At 45.1% G+C, this 22,449-nt stretch overlaps 1 protein-coding gene across 1 annotated transcript in view; it reads right to left on the reverse strand.

Moving 5' to 3' along the window:
- The window catches only part of CAP2 (cyclase associated actin cytoskeleton regulatory protein 2), a 127,589-nt gene that overhangs the window by 16,722 nt on the left and 88,418 nt on the right, over positions 1-22,449 (reverse strand). The window contains exon 7 of the mRNA XM_081294657.1: positions 16,244-16,349. Coding sequence (XP_081150783.1) covers positions 16,244-16,349 — 106 coding nt within the window. The remainder of the gene's footprint in view (positions 1-16,243; positions 16,350-22,449) is intronic.

A 22,449-nucleotide genomic window follows, 5' to 3' on the forward strand; every position in this document is an offset into this window, starting at 1 on the left:
TGGGGGATGGGGTTGGGTAGCACCTGTCCTCTGAAGCTCCCTCAGTGATTCCAAAGCACATCTTCAGGACTACCGCTCTGTCCTATGTGCTGAGATTAACCTTAATCACAACATTCTTACCAGGACTATTGAAATCTTTCAAACATAAAGCAGAGAATCAGAGAGGTTGTTGAAATTCCATAATAAAGCCACCAGCTCATGGCAGAGACATAATTCATGAGTGTATCTGTTTGATTCCAAAGCCTTCTGAGAAATCCTTTATGTTGTATTTAGATTTTGAAAAAGTCACTAGTCAATGGGCTGGGATTGTGGCTCAGTGGCAGAGACCTTACGTCTCAAGTATAAGGCACTGGGTTTGATCCTCAGCACCACATCTACACAAATAAATAAAATAAAGGTATTGTGTCCATCTACAACTAAAACAAAATTTAAAAAAGTCACTAGTCAAATGAAACACCAGAGGTATGCATTGCCTTGACATGTATGTAGAGTTGCATTTGAGCTTCTGATTAGAGGATTGGGGTGCTGGAGGTGGCATGTGAAACTCAGCTTAGTTTTTATATCCACCCTTACTCTATTGCTTAGCAGCTGATCAAGCTCCTACAGCTGACTCTGGAACCAGACTCCAACATATAAGGCCATAAGATCCCTTGGGTGGACATAAGTCAGGCTTGATGTTGGTCTTGCTGTGACTTGGTGCCCTGGTTCTCGCCTTAATTTATGATTCCTAAATATCCACTGGTTCCAGCAGTGGGGTCCTCATGCCCAAGTCCTGGCTGGCTAACTGGTGCTCACATTGCTCCAGCATGGGGTCTTGCTCTTCTCCTGGGGACTGGAAATTGAAGGGCACCATCCTTAGCGGTGACACACCTGGTTGTCTAGACTGGATGGGGATGAGTGCCTCAGGTCAGGGCCTGGAGGATCAGTCTCCACTAAGGGATCCACAGCTTCTTGTTCACATTGGGCCAAAGAGAATGGAACTCAAGGAGAGAGGGCAGAGTTTGTATCTTTGAATTGGAGTTAGGACCATCTAGAGGCACAGGAGGATAATCCCTGGTGGGCAAACCTTAGGAGTGTCTCTGAGCCAACAGCACCTGCCCCAGGGGCCTGAGAGGATGACCCTTGACAGGGTTCCTTCCCTGCTGGGCACCATGGAGGTCCTGAGAAACTGCGTTCATTTCTTTTTTAAAAAAACCTTTTCTTATTTTTAAAATTGTGATTGGTTCTTTTTAGTTATACATGACAGTAGAATATATCTTGATATAATTATACAAGCATGGGTTATATCTTATTCTCATTAGGACCCTATACTTGTGGATGTACATGATGGTGGGATTCACCGTGGTATTTTCATAAATGTACATAGGAAAATTATGTCAGATTCATTCCACTGTCTTTCCTTTTCCTGTCCGATCCCTTCCCTTCATTATCCTTTGTTTAATCTACTGAACTTCTAATCCCTCCAGCTCCCTTATTGTGGGTTAGCTTCTACCTACTACTGAAAACATTTGACCCTTGGTTTTTGGGGATTGGCTTATTTCATTTAGCACAATAGTCTCCAGATCCATCCATTGGCAAATGTCATAAAGTCATTCTTTTTTTTATAGATGAATAATATTCCATTGAGTATATATGCCACATTTTCTTTACCCATCTATCTGTTGAAGGGCACCTACATTGGTTCCATAGCTTAGTTATTGTGGATTGAGCTGCTATAAACACTGATGTGGCACATCACTATAGTAGGCTGATTTTAAATCCTTAGCACAGTATTGGGACAGCTGGGTCATATGGTGATTCCATTCTTAGTTTTTTGAGGAATCTCCATACTGCTTTCCAGAGTGGTTGCACCAATTTGCTTGCATTCGTTTCTCTGAATGGAGGTCAGATCTGCACATGTAGAATAAACAAGGGTTTTTAATGAGACAACTTGTTTAATTGCAAATTATTTGAATATTTCTTGTCCTTCTCAAAGAAGGCTTTCCTTAATTCTTTTTTCTACAATATGTCTTACTCTAACAATTACTTTCATTTTATCGCCGCAATATAAAAGCTTACATTTTAGTGCTTGGAACCTAGGATAATGATGTCATGTGACTTGCACAAGGTCAAGGTCACAGAGCTGGGAAAGCCAGGCTGAGAGCTGAATGGAGTACCCTGCTGTAGGAACTCAGGGAGAGGGACTTAACTCTGCTGAAGCAGCAATGACCCGCACACAAATGCTTTTTTAAAAAAACTTCTTTATAATGTTGATAAAATGAGTCTTTTAAGTATCTTAGAGACATAGATTGGGGACAATTGAAAAAGACATTCTATTAAAGTCATGTAACAATGGCTTACAAGTTAAAAAGAAAAAAGGAAAAAGGAAAGCAGCACACTTAGGATTTTAAATGGCCATGTTCACAGTGCAAAAGTTCACTTATGTTGCAAGAACACAGCACAAAACGTAAAAATGCTGCTTTTAAGGTCTATTAAGACTAATTTTGAGAGCAGATGTTTGATTATATACTTTTTTTTTTTCTGGTACAAAGACTTTTTTAAAAGTTAATGTACTGCAAATCCCCTTCTCTAAATTAATTTCATTGTCCTGGGAACAGCTGCTTCTTCTGTTTTTAAATATATGAACTGTAAAATAATGAAGCCATTGTAAGCAACACACATGGAAAGTTGATAATTTTTGGTGACATATACTATATATAATACAGTTGTACACTGACGCGCACTGTAATTTGTTTTCATTACAAGCTACTTCTTGAAATAATTACTAATCATTTTATTACTTTAGAATTTAGATTTTATTATGAAGGAAAAATTGCTTCTGGTTCGTAAATGGAGTCTCCATATTGCTTTGCTGGTGGCAATTGTATATATAATTAACAATCCACTTTTATTCCCTTCTCCCCAGCACAAACACTTGTCTTAATTATCCAGTTAATTCAGGTGCAGTCTACATTTGGATTTAATCAAGCTATAAAAATTGCTCCAACTATCCTTTCTGTTGAGTTTATGGAAAGTAAGACCAAAAAGGCACTTTTCAAGGCGTCCGAGGCCAGAGGAGGGGCTGCTGTGGTACAGGCCTAAACTGTACCTCGGAGGGCTTTGCAGAGCTCTTTATCCTGCAAGAAGAGACCGAGGGGACTTAAGCAGGGGAGAAACATATATATATATAAATGACATTCACCACTGACTTTAAGAATAGGCCAGGCCAGGTGCAGTGGTGCACACCTGTAGTCGCAGTAGCTCAGGAGGCTGAGGCAAGAGAATCTCAAGTTCAAAGCCAGCCTCAGCAAAAATGAGGCACTAAGCAACTCAGTAAGACTCTGACTCTAAACAAAATACAAAATAGGGCTGGGATGTGGCTCAGTGGTTGAGTGCCCCTGAGTTCAATCCCAGTAGTGCCCCCCGCCCCCCCCCCCCCACGCCAAAAAAAAAGAATTGGCCAGGCCATCAATGTCTTGATTGGTATTTTTACAAATTTTTAAAAAGCAAAACCAATAAAATAAAAGTATCATGGAATAATTTCATGAAACAGGTGGACTATGTTGCCCACGAGCCTTTGCTAGGATCTTTTCTATGAAACTAGCCCAGTGATGATGATATTTTGAGGCACCTGTTCTTAAGTATTTGTGAAAATCGTAGATAAAGCCACAGAAATCAAACAGCTGACATGCAGTGGTGTCTGTGGGTCCCTCCCACCCCGTCACCTGTCCCTCTGGGACACACACTCAGCTCCCTCCAGTTTCTGGGTCAGATTCTCTCCTTGTCCACTGCTGAACCATCTGGGCTCAACAGTCACCTCTTTACCATTAATGATCTCCAGGTGACAGTGACAAGTGACCTGTGCCCAATCATAAAAAGTTTAAAAGTCACAAGGCCCTTACAATCACAAATACACTTACATCTTCACACTCTAACCACAGGAGCTCACTGTGTTTTACAACAACTTTTTTTTTTAAGTTGTCAATGGACTTTTATTTTATTTATATGCGGTGCTGAGAATCAAACCTAGCACCTCACACATGCAAGGCATGCACTCTACCACTGAGTCACAACCCCAGCCCTACGATAATGTTTTAACAAAATGCCGTTAATTAATTTTTTCAAAGGCAAAGAATCCCAAATGACCTGGTACAATGTAACACAGAAACCAACAGGGTGTGAACTTCTCAGGCTCCAATAGGAGCAAGTGATGCACAGAAAGAACCATCAGTTTCAGAAACACTGGCAACGACTTTAAACACATAAATCAGAAGCCTAACAGCAAAATAAGTAAATAAATAAATAAATGAATAAATCAAAGTTCACAGATTCACAATTTGGGGTTCATGTTTTAGATATCAAAACTAATTTCTTTCTATTTTCTGCCAGATGTACCTTGGTCCATAACTTAGCCCAACGGGCACATTTCCAAGGGTGTCAACCTCTATAAGAACCTGCAGATTTTACATTCATATCTCTATCATGCTTTCATGGCAAGATCACTGTAATCAAGAAAGACGACTGTGCAGAAACTGACAGATGATCATCCTGAACAACTGTCAGCCAAAGTGAATGGAGGACTTTAAGTCTCTATTCTTCTTATTTGCATCACTTTTTAGAATTTTGAGACTTCTTCTCTTCTGCCAATGAAAACAAAATTCCTGGGAACATTTCCAAGAAAACAGGACTGCTAATAATGCCATAATGAAGTCCTGTGCTACGCTTCAACAGTATGTTTATTAATAATTTTAAGAATGTTAATTTGGGGACCATTTCCCACTTCATCTATGGAAAGGGAACACGGTGGAATAGCAGGTTCCCATAGAAACGCCAATAGCATTTTATATGTAATCAACATAAAAAGCTGGCCCCACGACGACTAAGGTCACGTGGGCCTGTTACCTTCAGTTTGCTTCCGAGGCAAAGCTCCAGATGCCCTTCCCCCAGACGGAAAAGCAAAGGTCATTAAAAACCCAAATCTCAGGGTTTCAGTGATGATTTCTAAACGTTTCCCTCTTCCCCGTCCCTCCCACCTTCCTGTGCTCTCTGAATGTGGCTCCTTTGATGAGGTGGAAGGACCAGGTTTGACAGTAGATGAGAAAAATGAAAAGAAAGAAGAAATAAACTCCCTCCAGAGAAGTAACAGCCTGGGAGAGACAAACAGCCCACATTAGTGTCTCAGCCACTGACTTAGTGTTTCTCTGCTTGTTGACCAGTTGATCTATACAGATGTGTCCTTTCCAAAAATGTAGGTGGTGACTTCTGTTTGACATGCCCAAAGTAGAAACTTACATTTTTTTAGTTGTAGTTGGACACAATTCCTTTATTTTATTCATTTATCTTTAAGTGGTGCTGAGGGTCGAACCCAGAGCCTCACACAAGCGAGACTCATGCTCTACCGGAGTCCCAACCCCAGCCCCAAAGTAGAAATTTTCCATATAAGCAGACCAAGCCCTTGAAACAGAGGCCAGAAGAATACATGGGACACAGTGTCATTAGCTCAAGTGATCCAGATGTTCCGTGAACATCGTCTTGATAAGTAGCCTTAATGATTAGTTTGGCCTTGCTTTGCTGCTGATATCTGGACCAAATCTGGAATTTCCAGATTGTCTTTTCCTCTTTTCTGTCAGCATTGGCAACTTGAAAATACAATTTCTCATGAAAAAAAAAAAAAAGAGATAAAATTAAATTTTCCATGGGAAAACTTTGCAGAGTTAAAGATAGCAGAGTTTCCCCATCAAAGAGACCAACTTCAGAGAGCCAACAGTTATATAAAGACTGAGAGTGACATGTGGCTTGAATTAGCTGGACAACTACTTCATTTGGATAGAAGAGCTTAAGTCTGAACACCCTGAATTCAAGTTTTTGTTTTTCTTTGGATTTTAGGGTCATAAAGAAACTGTTGTACTTTTTCAAATTATCCATGGTTGGTAAATGGTCGGGGTGAAGGCAAAGGAAAAATAGTTGCTGTTGGAAAGACTATTTATATTAGGTTTTGTATTACATAATGTATCTTAATGGATTTTATTTACCCAAGAAAAATTTTTTTAAATGAAAATAACCAAGAAGAACCAAGTTCCTGAGCTTTATCAGTGAGGCACACTAAGTTAAAGGGACTGTTGACTCAACGTCAGTTCCAAAGTTCACAGGAAAAGGTCAGTTGGTGCTTAGACCTAGGCAAGGGACTGCGATTAGTTCCATTGACATCAAAGGTAGACTCAATGAACTGTGGCCAGGGCTTGCCTCTGTGCTCTGTCTTATGAAGGTTTTATTTTACCTTTAGAAGGTAGTCTGTCTTTCCTTCCTGTATTTTCTTAAGAAATCCTTTTTGCTTAATCTAATACCAGCTTCTGCTTCTTTTGACAGTCCTCTCAAGATGGGAGGCAGCAGCAGCCAGGGGAAGGGACAGGGGAGGTGTCCTTGACCTGCAAGAGGATGCCCCGTCCATGCCACTGCCATCACTGAGTAGAAGTAAAGGCATGGTTTTTACCTGGTTCTTCAACAACGGACACGGAGTAAACATTTTGCAAATTTCATTGCCAAGAAATGTGATCACAAATGAATGCTTTTGACTCATCAAACGTGTGTGGACGTCATCTATTTCTAAGGCCCTGGGGCAGTCACTGCTGCAGATCTCAGGTTCAACTGAAAAAGGACCCAGAGCTCATGGCCTCAAAGGAGAGAGTTCTGTGGTCCCAGACGCTTGGCTCTTGGTTTTTGAGTCTTCACTAAGACCTGACTTGGTTTGGAAAGCTCTTCCCCAATTTACTATCTGGAAAACTCTCTGGTACCCTTCAAGCTCAACTCAAATGCTTCTTCTTTTTGTAGGTTTTACAAAGCTCTTCCAAGAGGAATTCCCTCTTTCTCTAGACAGGGCCCGTCAGGACTCTCTCGGGACACTTCTCATTATATCCTCATCATTTGTCTGGCTGTGAATTAAGGTTTGGTCATCTTTGGAGCCTGTATCTCTTGTTACTCTTTTTTTGGTGCTAGGGATTGAACTCAGGGATGCTTAACTATGGAGCCACATCCCCAGTCCTTTTTATATTTTATTTAGAGATAGTCTCTCATAAGTTGCTGAGGCTGGCTTTAAACTTTTGATCCTCTTGCCTGTAATCTGCTGGGATTACAGGTGTGCGCCGCCAGACCCGGCTTTGTTACACACCTTAATGCCACCAGTGACAGGCACCATGCCTGAAACACAGAATTGCCTCCTAAATATTGACTGACGTGAATAAATTACTGCTTTACAAGGGAGAAAGTGCTCAAGTACAAACTCTAAGAAGTGCTATGGAGCTTTGGAGGTGAGCACGGGTAACTCGGGCTTTGGGGCAGGCATGGTGATGAGCACAGCTCAGAGAAGCTTCTAGAAAGAAGACTGATTTAAACAGAGCTGGAAGGGTGGTAAGATGCCACACCAGGAAGCCAGAGGAAGGGATGCCAGGAGCAGGGGACGTGAGCGCCATCCTCACAAGAAATAAACGAAGCAGCTGTTAAGGATCCCATGCAATCTCAGAGCACTCAGCGCTGTCCTTCAGAATACCACCCGATGCTGCAGACATTCAGGGAAACCACTGCCCCTCGGCGACACGGTGAGGATGGCCTCCAGGCCTGTACGGAAACGTGCACACCAAACGTCACCAGTGCACCCCCGCTCTGCCCCTTTGGACTGAAAAGGGTATTGTTTGAATCCGTTCCTCTCCAAAGGAGTCCTTGATGGATTTGGGCCATTTAAAAAGATAAAACTTGTTGTTAAGGGAGGATGAGAATCCCCCACCCCTCAGTGACGAGGATGGGCTGCAGCTTTCTCTGCCAGGGCCCTTTCTCCCTAGGGGTGGGGGGTGAGATGCACAAAGTCTTGTAGCCCTGGCAGCGTCCCGGGAGGGCCAGTCTTCAGCTGTGGGGGATCTGGGGAGCAAAAGCCAAGGGATGGACCAGAGGCCTGGTGCATCTGTGATGAGGGAAAACCCAGATGCCCAGAGCCAAGTGCACTAGCTCCAGGGTGGACATGGCTGAGTGTGTCCTCCAGGGGTACATGTGCTGGACGCCTGGCCCCAGTGTGGCCATGTCGAGAGGAGGGGTTTAGAGAGAGGCAGTGAGGTCACTGGGGACACTAGGAGGGATTAATTAACGTAATCTTTTGGGGGAGTGAGTTTCCACAAGTATAGGTGTTGCACAAAGAGTGAGCCAGATCCCTGAATCCTCTGACTTCCTGTTACACCATGTAATTGCCCTCTTGTAGGCACTCTCTTCATGATGACATCTGCCATGCTGTAATGCAACCAAGGAGGCCCTCACCAGAGTTCAAACAGAGGGGGCTGCTGGATTTTGGACTTTTTGGCCTTCAGAAGTGTGAGACCAATAAACTTCTTTGCTTTATAAAGCCCCTAGCCTCAGGTGTTTAATTATAGCAACAGAACTGGATCAAAACACATCTTCCGCTCTGTTGTGGGGAGCATCACTCCCTGTCTATTTACACCACAACCTCCTGATAATCCTAGGAGTAAGTAAAGGAGACGATGGGCAAGAGGACATCCTCAGCTACTCTGTGGACTTCAACATTATGAACACATCTTATTAAAATATTCTCAGGGTAATCATTTAAATAAATTAGAAATGTGTATTAACTTCCTAGCCCTTAGGTCTAGAGAGTTTGAGTTCATAGTTATAAAACAAACAAACAAAAAAAACTAGTCAATAAAATAACCTTAACTGTTAGATTAGGCAGTTTTAAAAGCTTCTCCTGTTTTGATTTATGGAGAGAGAGAGAGGCTTAAATACTCTAAAAATACTTACACATTCTAATCAACAAGCACTAAAACTCAAAGTTATTTATGTGATAATAGAAATAGTTCTAAATGTAAAACATTTAGAGTTTATAGTACTGCTAACCCTAAAGGATCGTTTATGAAATTCTAGTTATTTGACTGTTTTTGACCTACTCTACTGAAGGTATAGCACAGATCAAAATAAAAATCCACAAATAATTCCAAAGCTTTTGAGCAAAAATTGGAGCTATAAATAATCGTCCCTCAAATTAGACAATTGGCCTGTAAATAATCAAGAGATCATTACATGAAAACTCGGTACTCCTTAATTCTACAGCTGGATCTACCTCGAACTCTCCAGAAGGCCCTCTCTGAGGTCACTGCTAACAAGACAGTCGAGGACGATGACAACCCTTTAGAATCTTGTCCTTCCCAGGTCACCAGGTGCACATCAGTGGCCATACCACCTTTCCTGTAGCTTTGAGGCCACTGATTCTTCCAGTTCTACCTTCCCTCTCTCTTCCTTGTCTCCTTGACAGGGTCGCCCCCACCTCTAAATGATGGGTGCCCAGGGTTTTATTCTCTCCCTTCATCTCTTTTTCTGCCTTCTCCTCTAGTTACCTGTCATCTCCAGGCAGATGATTCCCAGCGTGTAAATCCGGGGCTCCCCGAGTGGGTCCTAGACCTGCCCCTCCACCTCTGCCTCTGGATGGAGTCTCCGCTGCCCCCCAAGCACCACAGAGCCCGGAGGTTTCTCTTCCTCCTCTACCAGCTGCTCCTTGTGAATTTCCCTGTTTGACCGATGCCACCATGATTCTTCCAGAGCTCCAGGTGGGAAGTGTGTCCAGATTTGACACCTCCTCCCCCTCCTACCGCCACCTGTGTCCTCTGACTCCGTGGCTGCACCTTCTCTGTCATTGCTTCGGTCACACTTTAGGTCATATGCTAATTACCTCCGCACTTGGCAGGTTTCCAATCCCTTCCCCTTTCTGTTTTACACAATTTCTAAACCATCCTTCGCAGCAGGAAACTTTCTGCTTCAATTCCCAGGAAACAACCTGCCGACGCACGTGGCTCAACTTCCCAGCATTCGAGGATTTCGTGGGCAGGCTTCAACCCACCTCCCTGGCCTTATAGCTTACCCTGCTCAGCTCTGCGAAGCCACCAGCCTTTCAGCTCCATCTCAGAGTTCTTTGTTCTTGCTCCACGTGACATGCCAAAAGCTCTGCCAGGAACTGCCCTTTTCTGTGCTGCGTGCCCAGGGAACTCCTATTCATCCTTCAATACCCAAACCAAGGGCCTATTTCTTCGTGGCCCTTCCTGCCCCCCAGGGAGTCTAATGAGTAAAGTTCATTTTCCAGCATAACTTTATGTTGTTGATATTTATTTACGCACTGCAAGACTTTTCAGAGGTGAAATAATTAGATGATGAGAAGTGTAACCCGATCGGTGGATTAATCCACAGATATCAGTTATGGGTAGGGCATGGCCGGAAGAGGTAGGTCACGGGGACATGCCTTTGGGGTATATATTTGGTCCCTGGTGGCCACGTCCTGAGCTGCTTTCCTCCGACACACGCTGCTGCTCTGATATTCTGCCTCACCTCAGGCCTGGGCAATGGAGTCGGCCAGCTGCAGGCTTGACCTCTGAAACTGGCCAGGTATTTTGGTCACAGTGACACGAAGATGACTAACACATGTACTGCAACAGAAAAATGCTGCTGATTAATAGCAGAAATTGTAAAATAAGGCCCGACATGTGCTTTGTACCTGGTAGGGAGCCAACTAATGGTTATTATGTAAATGAATTGCTAAGTAAATTAGTAAAAATGAATAATCTTCCCGTAACAGCTCCTTTGGCTCAACTGAAATATACAAGGGCTGTACCTTTCAAGCTGTACTCTATGTAAAAGCCTCCTGGGCACCTTGTAAACCGGCAGGGTCCGATGCAGGAGGCCTTCGGTGGGACTGAGATTCTGCGTGTCTAACAAGCGCCCAGACTGCGATTGGCCAAGAACCACCCTGGTGGAGCGTGGGCGTATCTAGAACACGCCAGCACTGTGCTTGTCTCTAACACTGCAGACCCCCTTCCTTCCTGCTGCACTGTTCCTGTGTTCTACAGCTAGAACACAAGAGACGGGGTCGAGAATTGCATCCTGGGTGTCACGTACCATCTTTGTATCCTCAGCACCCTGCCCATACTCAGTGCACAGCAGGAGTTTCAGCATGGCTGGCTTAGCTAGGTGGTCTCTTTCAGGCAGAACTCACGACCCTTTCCAGCCTCATGCTATTATCTGTGCACTTTGGGGACTCCGTTGCTTAGCAACGTGGTGCACTGCAGAGCTTTGGTCCTTTCCCCTTGTGACTGTGGGGCTGACTGGGAGCTATGTGGCTGCTGCTTCCTGGCATCTCAAGGGAGGGTCCTAGAGCTCCCTGCTACCCAGGAAAGATCCATGTTCAAAATGCCAAGTGTGGTTTCTACCATGCCTTCTGCCTTTGCACCATGATAGGGTTAAAAAATCGTAAGTCAGGCCATTGTAAGTCAAGGAACGGTTTGTAATTGGTCACCCAGAGCTCCATAAAGGGGTGGAAAGTACATTTAACACAGCTGTGGTCCAGGACAATGGTGAGAGCCACTCTGCGGGCAGATCAGAAGAGGACAGTGGTGGACTTTGTGAACCAGACAAAGGACACCCCACGGGGGCTTTGCCCATTCACATTGGTTAACAAACCCAAGGCAGGGGTTTAGCACAAGGGCCAAATGAAAACTCTGATATAAAGGGCAAGAGCTTTCTCTTGTAAATAGCAAGAGGGAGCCAGAGAGACCAGGCAACTTGAAAACTTACCAGATATACATATTTCATGACACGCTACCGAGTCTACATTATTTATAAGAAGTCAGGATACCCTCTGGCTGAGTTTTAATTTGATCAAAAGCAAACTGTTTATCTTTTGCTTTGTTAATGGACATTTAGCCTTTACGTTGAGAAATAAGCTGAAAGAATACCTGGAAGAAAAGAAATGATCTCGTGTCTTGCTTTGGGAAATTTATTATTATTATTATTATTATTATTTTGACTATCATTTTAAGCAGCCTAATAATTTGCATTTGCCTGGATGTTAAGTCAGGGCAGACGACAATTAGCATACATAAAAATTAACATATTTTTAAAACTCACATTTCTAACCCTAAGCACTATATCACTATATAAGACTTTGCATACATTCATCTATGTATAGTTTTATTCTATTCTACAGATAATTACACCCTAATTGTTCCTAAAGTTAAAGTAATTCAGACATACATGAAAAGACAGACATACGTCCACAAGTTTAACACCAGAAAAGTTAATAAAATAATCACAATTATCCTATCTGTGGAATTCTTTTCATGTTCCTTTTCTGGTTCAATTCACGAAGAACAGACCGGTTTGAATACCAACCAGACAATTCATCAAAAAAAAATCAATTGTTTTGGTAATTGTGAAGACTAGGCCTTCATCTTTCGTTAGTCATCTGACTTGAAAGGACTGCCAATGAGTATTACAAATCTGACCGAATTTGGGTGATAAATTCCAGCCTCTCTGCTGGGTTTCTGCCCAAAGATTGATCTCTTCAATAAAATGTATTTGAACCTTGGCGCTAAAGAAATGGCTTCTATTGGTTTGAAAGGGAAAGAATGAAGAGCCGGGGTCACTTCGGGTGGAGGGTCCTTCCGGTTCACAGTTGGCCTCAGGTTGAAGAAAAGCCCACAGAAATGAGTAGATTCCATTTACCACCGCAGATGCGTTCAGAAATTCCAGAAGGATTACCGCACAGCTGCTCCCGTCCCCAACACCTCCACCCAACCCCAGCACACTTGTGCACCCACCCAGCCTCTCCAATCGCTGTCCCCCAGCTTCACATTTCACTGTGACAAGTGACAGGAGCAGCCGTTGCCTGGCACAGCTGCAGCCTGAAGGCAAAGGGTAGGAGGTGGAAGAGGCAAGCTCCGTCCCAGAGGCCCACCCAGGCCAGGCGAGGGGGCTTAGAGCCAGGCTCCCTGGGAGACCCTCACGCAGCAAGCTGGCGGTCACGAAAACTGCACGGAGTATGGATCTCAAACTCCAACTTGAAAACAGAAGAAAGCAATGGCTCAACATTCTTGAGATGTTAAGTCATGGAAGGTTCTCTGTGGTACGTGCAGGAGTGTGGCAAGGGCTGCATCCACGAGAGGCCAAACCTATTTCTACAGCCCTCCAAGTCCCGCCGTGTCTGGGAACACTACGTCTTTCTACCTTCTTTCCTAATCCGTATCATTTTCTAAACACAGAGTTTTTACATAGTCATGATCAGCAGACGAATAAATAAAAGAATCTAGTTTATTTTTTCTCCCCAAGCCCAGTTGACCAGACTGTTCAAACAGCTTTTTCCTCTTTGCAGGAAAGCTGCGGCTCAGGCTTTGTATTATCATTCTTGTGCTGGTATGCTGATGATACATGGTAGGGGAGAAGAGATTAGTTTGTTTTATGCTTAGAGTCTTTAAATTGATTTTAGTAATATGAAATAGAAATACAATTTTAAAAATCAAAAGTATGATTTTAGGATATACTTTTTAGTAGCTTCTCTCCAAACCTTAGAAGAACACAGCAATATCAGGAAATATGTTTCTGTTCAGGTCTTAAAGCAGCTCAAAAGATTTTGTACACACGGTACCAGGGATTGTACCCCAGGGACACTTAATCACTGAGCCATATCCCCAGCTGTTTTTATTTTTTATTTTGAGACAGGGTCTCACTAAGTGGCTTAGGGTCTTGCTAAGTTGCTGAGGCTGGCCTTAGACTTAAGACCCTCCTGCCTCAGCCACTTGAGTTGCTGGGATTACAGGCTTGCAACTCTGTACCCAGCATGCTGTTATTTCTGAACCAACGTTATTCATTGTAATCATTTCTTACTTTAAACATTGAACCAACACTTTATCATTTGCTCTTCTTTGCAAAAGTGAAGTAGGGCTGATGGTGGGGCTGGGGCTAAGAGTGCCCGCTGAGCACACCGTGAGGCCCTGGGCTCAACCTCCAGCACCCAGGTTTGGGGGTAGGATGGGGGAAGAAGTGGAGTAGATGCTTCACTTCTATTTTTCTAAATAGAATTTTCCCACAACATATTATATGCTTAATAAACAATAGCTTTCATTGTAATGGCAATTCACAATGTGTGCTCTATGGATCACCTGCATTTTGCATAAATATGACATGTATGTTTTACAACACTTTTTCATTGTGTTTAAAATATACATGTGACCCCTTGGTAGGTCATGAAATTGATTTAGTGAGTCTTAACCACAATTTTATTTAAAAAGACATAAACATAAAAAGAAAATACCTGAATGCATCGTACGCAGTAAGAAAGTAGATTGTTTTGTGAAACTTGTTTTAGTATTATGCATGTGGGGGGTGTGTGTAAAATGCATTTCTTTCTATAATTTGTCTTAAAAAGTTTGAGAGTTACTGCTACGAGGCATTATTTCTTACAAACATATTCTAGTATTCACTAGTTAATTCATTAAACTGTTCTAGTATTCACTCTAGAACAAAGGAAAAAGCTACATTTACTTTGTGCTACAATTAATAATCAATGCTCTTCCTTTATATTCATAAACATAATTACTCAACTTTGTACACGGCATTAAAGGTATTCAAACCATTTAAAAATAATTTTCTATTCATTTTCCATGGGTACCATTACAGAAGTAATAGACGAGCATTTACTAACATTATATTCCATAAATGGATTCTCATTTCTCTTCCATTTATCTACCATCAAATAATAACAGATCCCGGGTCTCTTGATTTTTCAGTTTACTATTTTCTAATGATGGGCTGTTTCCATGGCAAAGATATGACGATGTCCCTTCATGACATATTGATCTAACTAATATTATCTCATTTGAGTGGGATGAAAAGTCATCCCAACTAGTCGATGTGAACACCCATCCTCACACACATGCATCCTTTCTTATTAAAACCCTCCAGATGTTTATGAACTCTCTTCTCAAAAGTCATAGTGTTGTGGGCAGAATAAAAATAACTGGTCAGCTTAGTTAGTTTTGCATGGTGCATTTCAACACTATGGAGGAAAAAGACAAAGTGAAAAATAAAAAGAGACATCATCTCGAGGAGGCCATGTCATCGGTGCCTACCTGCTGGGGACAAATGTAGCAATGCTAGACTCCCCTGGAAAATCACAAACTGCCCTCACATTAGGGCTACTGTACTGACAGCAGCCACCAGAATGGAAAGGTAGGTGCTGGGGTACAGCTTCAGCAGAGGGAGATTTCACCTCTGAATGGATTCACCACGGCTGCTTCATTTTCTCAATAATTACTCTGGCAAGATCATCCACTACTGGAAGGGAGATTCCATTGGGAAGCAAATGCAGAGACTCCAAAGGGCAAGGGAGATTCTAAGATACCCCTAACTCGTGTTGTCATTCAAATCATTAGTTAAGCACTTACTGCATGCCAGGTACTATGTGAGGGGCTGGGATACAGATGAGTTTCCAGTCAAGTCAGAGAGTCCCGAAAGCACACAAAATTATAATTCTATGTGCTAAGAGCTCTGACTAAGGTATACTCAAGACACGAAGGAGGGATAGAAAGAGCCACCCATCAGATGGGGAGCTGATGAAAGTCCATGAACTTTCTGAAGGAGGTGACCACGTTTGGGCTACACCGTGGACAAGGGGCAGCGGTGCTTCCCCTGGGGAACTCCGGTTATTCAGCAGGATATATGCTCAGGACACTGCAATTAAGGTCAAGGAACAATTTCATTTGGTCCAACCTAAGTGGGGCTTGTGCACAGATACTACAAGTAGCTACGGGTCGCTGGAGTGCTCGGTGAGGCCATCATGACAGGAGATGCAAAGCCCCACAAGAGGCAGAGGCCAGGTCCAGGCCCCCTGTGGACATGAGAGTGGGGCAGACCCTGCCTGGGATAGCATCCTCCTGGTCGGCTCCCTTGGAGGACCAGGATCACCCAGCTATGCATAAACATTGTTCAATACACTTAAAACACATCAAAAGAGAAATCAAGAATGTTTGAAAGATCATTCTACTGATCAGTTTACCTCTTTAAAATTACACCCATATTCAAAGCTTCCTGTTCCCTTCTTTTCTCATCAGTTTCTTAACACTCACGCCATCTTGGTTCTCACACATGTCTGTGCTTGACTTTACCACCTGACATTAATGGCAAAGTGCCTTCCATGTAATCACCACGCGTTAACTTTAGTGGCTGTTGAGTGTCACCATAGACGACATCCCATTTTCTTTCCGTAGTCACATATTCCTGGATTTTCCTATGTTGCCACCATCTTTCCCCACATGGTTTCTTACGCACATTTTATTCTCTTTCCTTGGGACAAAGTTTAGGGTCATACTGGGTTAGTGGGCCATCGGGGACATGTTTCTATAAATAGTTTCACGCCTTGTCACTTGGGCAGAAGGGGCCTGGTACTCACTGTCGTGCTCCAGGTGAGGCCCGTGGTGTGGTGCTCCTTGATGTAGGCTTGAAGCTCACTCCAGATGTTCAGGTAGGACTTCACCCAATCCACGTGCCGTAAGTCACTTTGTTACAAAAGACAGTGGAAGAGAGCAGAGTTAGGATCTCAAATAAATTTAAAATAGATGGCCATGTGGTTATCCAGTAACCAGCAGCCACATGACCCAGAGCGACTCTCCCTCTAGCCACAAAAGAACCAGCGGGGAAGGTGGCCCAGGACTCTCCTGAGGGAGGTGGACACACGGCCCAAGTCCTGAGCTCCAAACGTGAATGGAAAGACCAGACAGGGGACCTGACCCAACAGGGCCAACAAGGGCCACGTGTCCTCTGGCAGTCTCTGTCATCCCTAACGGAGGAGACTGTGGGGGGAGGCCACTTCTTCCAGTATGGCTTCTGGTGCAGAATTAAGAACAACGTGTTCTCAGAAATGAGAATGGTACTTAAGAGAAAAAAGTCACTTGGTTGATTTCTAATAATTCAGTTGAATTATTTGGTTAAAAGTATAACTGATTGGAGAACTTTAGTTATTTTGACTGATAAGGAAGTCAGTATGAAAGAAAAACATTTCTTCACCAATAGGTCATACCCTGTATGTCTAGGGGGACATTCACTTACATGACCTTGATTTGATACTCTTGGCATCCCAAGTGAGGTGGGGCACAACCGGGATTTTTATCTCTTACTTTATTGAACTGAGTGCTAGCCAAGTGCTTACCTTTTATGGCAGGAGCGTGAAACTCACAGATAGATGAAGGTAATTATATTTCCTTTTGGTAATTTTCATCATATATTTTTTCTTTTTGGTACTGGGGATTGAACCTAGGGGCTCTCTACCACTGAGCTACATCCCCAGCCCTTTTTATTTCGAGACAGGGTCTGGCTAAGTTGCTTAGGGTCTTGCTAAGCTGGTGAGGCTGGCCTCAAACTTGTGATCGTCCTGCCTCAGTTTCCCTAGTTGCTGAAATTACAGGTGTGCGCCACCTCATCCAGCCCAATGTTCGTTTCCCACTTGGCATGAAGGGGTGGTAAGGGAGAAGATGATGATAGTTGAGCTAATGAACATTTAAGTATACACCTGGGTCATTAATCTGAAGAGAATCACCAAAGGAAATGTCTGTTATTAAAGCTCCTGCCAATAATGACGTGTCTCTAGGCACACTTCATTTTGTTTTCCTTGGAACATTCCAAGTCCCACCAGCTTGTCTGGAGTCCCACTGTTTGAAGCATGCCACTCGAGGAGCGTGGGGGGGACTCCTACCTTCTCATTCATTCTCTCCTCAGGAGGGAACACATGAATGGAGTTTCATTCTAAATTTCTCAATTAATTAATTATATATATAAATTATTATGTATTAATAATCGATTAATTGAGAAATTGAGAATCTAACGAAATCTATGAAGAATCTCACTGTTGCTTTGTCTCATGACACACTTTGTGTCAGTCTCTGAAGGTTATATGCCTCTTATGAGTTTCCTCACCCACAGGTTTTGTGAGGGTCTTGGTACGGTGTCTTGCACATGAGAAGCAGTCTGCACACAGCTGTTATTAGAGCACATAACCACTTTAATGTAAGTGTACACCTGTATTTACATTATATGGTGTGTATGAAACACAAACATGCCATGTCATGGTGGTGCACATTCAACAAACTTTACTAAAACATTTAACAACCAGCGAAGACCAAATCTGTCTAGGAATATTCACCTTTCCTTTTAATCAGTACAGCATGAGTCTGACTTGAAGAAAGTTCCAGAAAAACTGGTAGTAAGGAATAACAGTATGGTGACTTTTACTTCAAGTCCCTAAGAGATAAATGGAGCAGGGTCCAAAAATCCAGGGGCAACGGCACACACTCCCTTGGTTTTCCTTGACCCTGGAGGGAGCCATGTTAGGGGAAGGAGCCCTGACAGAAGGAGGCCACACCCTGAGGAAGCCAGCCACCTGCCCTGTCATCCTGAACGAAGGGCCCAGCCATGGCAGCACACAGAGGAGGGGCATGCTCACTGCCCTTGCTTCACCTAAAGGAAGCCACCCCTCAGCTCCTCTACCCATCAGCTCCTCTACCCCTCAGCTCCTCCATCCCTCAGCTCCTCCACCCCTCAGCTCCTCCACCCCTCTGCTCCTCCACCACTCAGCTCCTCCACCCCTCAGCTCCTCCACCCCTCTGCTCCTCCACCCCTCTGCTCCTCCACCCCTCAGCTCCTTCACCCCTCAGCTCCTCCACCCCTCTGCTCCTCCACCACTCAGCTCCTCCACCCCTCAGCTCCTCCACCCCTCAGCTCCTCCACCCCTCAGCTCCTCCACCCCTCTGCTCCTCCACCCCTCAGCTCCTCCACCCCTCAGCTCCTCCACCCCTCAGCTCCTCCACCCCTCAGCTCCTTCACCCCTCAGCTCCTCCATCCCTCAGCTCCTCCACCACTCAGCTCCTCTACCCCTCAGCTCCTCCACCCCTCAGCTCCTCTACCCCTCAGCTCCTCCATCCCTCAGCTCCTCCATCCCTCTGCTCCTCCACCCCTCAGCTCCTCCACCCATCAGCTCCTCCACCCCTCAGCTCCTTCACCCCTCAGCTCCTCCATCCCTCTGCTCCTCCACCTCTCAGCTCCTCTACCCCTCAGCTCCTCCATCCCTCAGCTCCTCCACCCCTCAGCTCCTCCACCCCTCAGCTCCTTCACCCCTCAGCTCCTCCATCCCTCTGCTCCTCCACCCCTCAGCTCCTCTACCCCTCAGCTCCTCCATCCCTCAGCTCCTCCACCCCTCAGCTCCTCCACCACTCAGCTCCTCTACCCCTCAGCTCCTCCACCCCTCAGCTCCTCTACCCCTCAGCTCCTCCATCCCTCTGCTCCTCCACCCCTCAGCTCCTCTACCCATCAGCTCCTTCACCCCTCAGCTCCTCCACCCCTCAGCTCCTCTACCCCTCAGCTCCTCTACCCCTCAGCTCCTCCACCCCTCAGCTCCTCCACCCCTCAGCTCCTCTACCCCTCAGCTCCTCCACCTCTCAGCTCCTCTACCCCTCAGCTCCTCCACCCCCCAGCTTTTCCACCCCTCAGCTACTCCACCCCTCAGCTCCTCTACCCCTCAGCTCCTCCATCCCTCAGATCCTCCACCCCCAGATCCTCCACCCCTCAGCTCCTCCACCCCTCAGCTCCTCTACCCCTCAGCTCCTCCACCCCCCAGCTCCTCCACCCCCCAGCTTTTCTACCCCTCAGCTCCTCCATCCCTCAGCTCCTCCACCCCAGCTCCTCCACCCCCAGCTCCTCCACCCCTCAGCTCCTCCACCCTCCCAGCTCCTCCACCCCTCAGCTCCTCCACCCCCCAGCTCCTCCACCCCCCAGCTCCTCCACCCGGGTCCATCACTGCAGGCTGGGGTCCACCACAAGCCTTGAGGCTGTGGGGTACTCTGCTGTCATCTGGTGACCAGCCCTAGGAGATTGAGGGTGGACGGGGACAGGTGTGCCACTTCTGGAAGTGGAAGGATGCACCTGAACGTCTGGCTTGTCCTCATGGTCCACTGGACTGGACCGAGTCAACCGTGAGGCTGCTGGAAATACTTTTTCTATTCAATGGCTGACATGAGGGGCAAATACTGGATTCTTTAGTACATATGCCACGTGTGGAAACCCCAACCACCCCAGCCATGCCACCTCAGGGGGGAATGACACACCCACGGCCCCGACATGCACTCAGCTGGGGCTGGGAGAAGGGCAGGTGCCCCCGAACTGAGACACGAATAAAAATATTCTTCAAGGGTGATCTTCTCAAAGGCAGAAGCCCAAACAGTGCTGAAGCTGCCCTGAATTGGCAGGTAGAAGCATCTAAACATCCCGAAAAAGGAGGTCACCCAGGGTGTGTTCCTGCCGACATATCACACCCAGGTCTGTTAACACACTCCCCATCTTCTGAAGTGGCACCTGCGTGTGACCAGGGCAAGCTGTCCTGCACCTGTGAGGCCCCTTCTCAGGCACCCCACGGCAACATGTGGCATCAGATCCCTGGGCATGGTTGCCTGGCTACTTGCTGTGGTCACAGGAAGTCTGCCCCTGAGCCCAACTGCTTTAATCAGAGCTCTCTCAAGGAAGGAGGCCCCCGAGGCCTGTGCGATTGTTAGTAGTTGCATCTGCTAATGGTGCTGTTCCTAAAAGCTACAAGGCCTGCTTTGCTAACACAGAATGAAAAAACTATAGCTATTTTAAAAAATACAACAGTTTTATAAAGACAGAATTCATAGCCCGTATAATTAAAGTACACAATTCAATGATTTAGCTCAACAGAGGTGAGCAGTCATCACATTTAGCTTTAGAACATTTTCTTTGTCCCCCAAAGGAACCCGGTACTCATCTGCAGTTACTCCCCATCTCCCCTAAACTGTTCAGCCCTGGGCAGCTGCTCTATCTCTATAGATCTGCCTATTTTGAATTTCATATAAATAGAACCATACAATATGTGCTTTCTTGTGTCTGGCTGGACAGTGTTTTCAAGGTTTGCCCATGTAGGCATCTGTATTGATACTTCACTTTTTTTATGGCTACATGATATTCCCTTGCATGGAGACAGCACATCTCGTTGGAGTCATCAGCTGAAGGGCCTCTGGGTGCTCCTACCCTTGGCTCCTCATCTGGGCTTTCGACAGCCCTCTGATAGCTGCTGTTGTCACCCACGTCTCCCCGTCCACCCCGTTTGTACTTCATTTTTAACTCGATAGGTTTCCCTGTCACTGTCTGGTTTACTGACTCATCTCACCTCTGGTCTTGATTTTACACCTCACTTCTAGATTCTTCCTTTCTTTTTGGATATATACCTAGGAGTGGAATTGTAGTAAAAAAAAATATTCCTAGCTAGTTCTTAAAATGGGTAGTGGAAGGTGGGTATTCTTTGCATTGTACTTCTTTATACCTACGTATATTCTGAAAGTAGTCTTTTGAATCTACTCAATGTTTATTAAAACAAAAAAAATGACCTATAAAATAAAAAGTGGTGCAAATCTGGAGTACGGGCTGGATTGGCCCATGACTTAGAACTATGGTAGGTAGTTTTTCTATGTTCCATATAATATTCGTCTTGTTGTGGATTCTTTTCTTCTGGTTCTGTTTTCAGGTCTGTGTTAGTAAAATAAAGAGGCAAATTGAGGTGATAATCCAGACGATGCAGGTCCTCAAATTTCCTTTAGTGGGACAGTCTGGACCCATGCTGAGATGTCCCCAAGAGCCCTGCGTTAGCTCACTGATGCCCCGCTCTGCGGCTGGCACTGAAGGGCTCACATGGGGATCACCATGGAGCCCAGAGCCGAGGCAGGGGGCACATCGCTGCTCTTACTTATGCTCCAACTCTTCCCTTAGTTACGAGACCCCAGCCCAGAACATTTGGCCAGCTGTGTGGGGGGCAAAGCAAGACCTTATCGCAGGGTGAGATGCTCCCTGTGTGGTTCAGGGACATCTTCTGGGTGTTTCCTCAGCTTTGGCATGTCTCCCCCGGGTTCCGTTTTCCATCCTGATCCCAGTTCTAGTTTCCAGGATCTGTAGTTTGGGCTGTAGAACGCAAGGTCCTTTCACGTGAGCTCTCTAGACAAAGCCCTTGGTCTGGACTCACCTGTACCTTCTTTTTTTTTTTAAGTTAGTTTTCTATTAGTGCTTTATACTTATACATAATGGTGGGATTCACTGTGACATGCCTGTCCATGCACGTAACATGATCACCTGTGCTTTCGACAGCCCTGTAAATAGCTATTCTTGTCACCCACGTCTCCTGGTCCACCCCATGTGTACTTCATTTTGGCTCCATCAGTTTCCCTCTAACTGCCCCATCCCACCTCTGTTCTTGACCTACTCTGTGCTCCCTGAGTCTGTCTGTCCTCCGTTTGCTCACCCACCAACTCTACTTCCATTAGTATAAAAGATTGGTGCCCACGGAGGGCGGTCCATCACAGAGCTCTCTCAGGATTACAGAAATACATAGCATAGTGATGCGCCTTCAAGAGGGGACAGCTGATCCATGCAAACACAACCAAGGGAAGTTTTCTGAACACACTCACTGTCTGCATAATTGATTCCACTTCCCCCTGGGCTTGACCTGCAAAGATGGATTTTTCCTTAGCGTCTGTAGTACATTAGCGTGGTTCACGGGAAAGGGATTCGGAACCAGCCGCATTAAGTTTTAGGAACAAAGATCTA

The sequence above is a fragment of the Spermophilus citellus genome (assembly GCF_964194105.1).
Source record: "Spermophilus citellus genome assembly, chromosome: 5".
Lineage (NCBI taxonomy): Eukaryota > Metazoa > Chordata > Mammalia > Rodentia > Sciuridae > Spermophilus > Spermophilus citellus.